The sequence below is a fragment of the Limulus polyphemus genome, unplaced genomic scaffold (assembly GCF_000517525.1).
Source record: "Limulus polyphemus unplaced genomic scaffold, Limulus_polyphemus-2.1.2 Scaffold305, whole genome shotgun sequence".
NCBI classification, from domain to species: domain Eukaryota; kingdom Metazoa; phylum Arthropoda; class Merostomata; order Xiphosura; family Limulidae; genus Limulus; species Limulus polyphemus.
Window position 1 is genome coordinate 161,459 of NW_013665915.1, and position 3,960 is coordinate 165,418.

The 3,960-nt window shown below is 33.3% G+C and overlaps 1 protein-coding gene across 1 annotated transcript; it reads right to left on the minus strand.

The window, feature by feature from the left end:
* Positions 1-2,071: 2,071 nt before the first annotated feature.
* On the minus strand, positions 2,072-2,902 carry LOC106457222. Its single transcript, XM_013916614.1, has one exon. The coding sequence runs from the start codon at positions 2,900-2,902 to the stop codon at positions 2,072-2,074; it is 831 nt and encodes a 276-aa protein (XP_013772068.1).
* Positions 2,903-3,960: the final 1,058 nt, after the last annotated feature.

Sequence of the window (3,960 nt, forward strand, 5' to 3'; positions counted from 1 at the left end):
AACAAGAAAATAGTAAATTTCAGGAGAACATTATATTAGCATCTTTATTCATCATAACGACTAACAACCAGGAAGGCCAGATATAACATAGACATAACAAGAAAATAGTAAATTTCAGGAGAACATTATATTAGCATCTTTATTCATCATAACGACTAACAACCAGGAAGGCCAGATATAGCATAGACATAACTAGAAAATAGTAAACTTGTTTGAAGATTCTGTTTCTTGAACATGTGGACATCAGGGCAATAGCCCATAAAGCTGACCACTGGAAGCAACAACATGATAAGGTAATAAGAAGGTTAAAAAAAAAAGTCTTTCAAGAGTAAAATACCACATGTTGTAGCTGATGATGAGAGATGATGAACGACATTAACAAACCATTAATGTATAATGTTTCTATTTTAAACATAAGGATAAAAGTTTATCTTACCACGTGCTCAATTTGTACATTGTTATTATACTCAGAATTATTTGGAAAGGTTAACTTTCGAAGTATCCACGACCATAGAGTCTCTGATTTTGTTTTTCAAAAATATATTTTTTATTTTAATATAATCCGTTTCTGTCGATTTTTTACAAAAATGAAAACGTTACTCTTTTATAATGAAAAATGTACTAATATTTCTATTTTTTTATAATGCCATTAAATTAAACTATTATTATTCCCCAAGTAGTAACGTACATAAAACTGAGAATGAACCGAGGTATTCAATAATAATATGAATTAGATAAATAGAGGTTATCGTGTTAACATAAACACGGCTAAGGAGAACTAAGTAAGGGGCCATGTAAATAAAGAGTGTATGAACTCGACTGATGATAGTTGAATAGGGGGGTCATATAAAGGAAACATGGACACGACTGAGAAGAACTGAATAAGGGGCTATGTAGAAGAAACATGAAGAAGATTGATGTCAATTGATTAAAGAACAGTGTAAAGAACATATAAATTCGATGAGATGAATTTGATAATGATTTACTGAAACTAGTGTAAGAACGAGGCGGTATTTGGAAAACGATAGATTTGAGTTAGGAGTAAAACGAATACAAGAATTACATTCAGAGCAGACGTGGTGAACATTATAAGTTAAATATACATGATTTGGAGACAGATATACAAAATTACGTACTGCTAATACAATGGTGCACTAATGTCTGCAATTAAAACACAAAACGTTTGAAAATAAACTCGAAAAAAGAAAACCTGCACTGTTGTCTGCGATAATTCAAGAAGTTATTCTTATTTGTGTAAACCTTACCCCACATCACTTTAAGTTCCATATTATAAGGAGTTCGGTGGAATTAGTATTTGAATCACGCGTGTGTGTATATATTGTACGTCTGAGAGTGCAGCAAACAAAACATTAGTCTATTAAATCTTTGTTCTAGGAGTCAGTGAAGAGTGACTTGTGAAAACAACATAAAACCACAGACTGTTACGAACTAGGGCAATATAAGAAAAACAAGGACACCCACAGAAAGTTAATGGAAAATATTTCCTGGTCGGCTATATAAATGCCAGCTTTTTTAAAGAGAGAAGGCATTTCAGTTTAAATATTTCGGTTAAATTCTACGATCTTACAGGAATAATGCCTAAAACGGTATTTGTGTATTTGACCTTTATTATCCACATCGGGAATCCCCACGTTACTCAGCAGAAACCTGTAACTCGTCATGTTTCCTTTGAAAATCATAGAACTGTGTAGAAAACATGGACCAGGTAGAGTTGAAGGTTAATAAATTCACAGACAAGGGCGGCAACAAACCAGAAATCGCCAAGGTCGGTTCAAACAGGATACAGAAATATCACGGGTTATCTAATTATGGTATATGTCATTGATTACACGATCATTCTGATCAAAATAATAACATGGAAATAACATAAAGCATATTAATGTATTCACATAGATATGAACAAGGGTTATTAATATCACATATTGTACTGATTTTACACGCTATTAACCTATCTACCTATCAGCATCTTTAGCTCGTTTTACCAACATAAAAGAACATTTAATTACGATCAGTATTCAAAACTCCTTTTATTGATCAGTTACTAATACTTCTATGACACTTGTAGGGTATTAATAACCAACACTTCCACGACATCAGTAACCAGTACGTTTATGACATCAGTAACCAACACTTGTACGACATCAGTAACCAACACTTCTACGACATAAATAACCAACACTTCTACGACATAAATAACCAACACGTCTACGACATCAATAACCAACACGTCTACGACATCAATAACCAACACTTCTACGACATAAATAACCAATACGTCTATGACATCGGTAACCAACACTTCTACGACATAAATAACCAATACGTCTATGACATCGGTAACCAACACGTCTACGACATCAATAACCAACACTTCTTCGGCATCAATAACCAACACTTCTACGACATCAATAACCAACACTTCTACGACATCGGTAACCAACACGTCTACGACATCGGTAACCAACACGTCTACGACATCAGTAACCAATACGTCTATGACATCAATAACCAACTCTTCCACGACATCAGTAACCAATACGTCTATGACATTAGTAACCAACACGTCTACGACATCAGTAAATAACCCTCGTACAACATCAGTAACCAATACGTCTACGACATCAATAGCCAACACTTCTACGACATCAATAGCCAATACGTCTACGACATCAATAACCAATACGTCTACGACATAAGTAACAAATACGTCTATGACACCAGTAACCAACACTTGTACGACATCAGTACCCAGTACGTCTACGACATCGGTAACCACTACGTCTACGACATCAGTAACTAATACTTCTATGACATCAGTAACCAACACGTCTACGACATCAGTAACCAACACTTGTACGACATCAGTAACCAGAACCTCCATGACATCAATAACCAATACGTCTACGACATCAGTAACCAATACGTCTATGACATCAATAAACAGTACGTCTACGACATCAATAGCCAATACTTCTATGACATCAATAACCAACACGTCTACGACTGTATGTATTTTTTTAACTTTACAGAGACAGATCTAACGACAAAAAGTGGGAACCGAAACTTTCAAATAACTTAGATTGATCTCGGACTTAGTTTCAACAAAATAACTGAAACATTACTTATTTTAGATAATAGTGATTGTATTAGCAAGGTTAATCACATTTTAGAAGACAATAGTCAATTTGTAAAGTGTTAATATTCACATTATGTATTGTATGCCTTAAATTCATAAGCCAGGTTGTATGATATAAAAATAATAACATCAAAAAGTGACAATTATAATCACAGCTTGTCAGTCTGGTTACTGAATTTTTTAAAAAATCATACAAGTAATTCATTTGGAATCAAAAATAGTTTCCAAACTCAATGAAGAATCTGAATATTCATAATGATGTGTATACATGCAACTAGTGTTAATATTGAATTTTCCTACACTAATAACATGCTGCAGGAAGATATTCAGTTATCACATACTTATTTACTATTTTGTTCTTCAGGTACAGTTCATGGTAGATCTGAATGCGTGTTTTATAAGCTGATGTTTTTCGTGCCAAATGTTTTTAGTTAACTAAAATACTATGCAGTATTTGCATAGTGAACATGTGAATAAAAAAATTAGAGTTTTCATGAATGTGAATTAATTGTATTTATTGGACAATCAGCAGCCCAGTTTTGAAGTGGGAGTATGTCATAAACTGATATTTCTTGGTTTATGCAGTCATTCAGCCAATTTATTTCATACACCATTCAAAATTATTTTGATTTCCACACATGACTCTTAAGTAATCCATTATGAATTTCAGATCACAGGCGTATCAAGATATCTAAATATTTACTGACTTGTATCAGTAATATTAGAGTTATTACTTTCATTGCTTCGCCGGCTATTTTCGTTTAAAACCGTTACTTGTTTGTTTGAAATTAAGCACAAAGCTA

What these genes read in the sequence shown, in the direction of transcription:
- LOC106457222 (XM_013916614.1), bottom strand. Translation starts at nt 2,902, where the DNA reads ATGGAGGTTCTGGTTACTGATGTCGTACAAGTGTTGGTTACTGATGTC.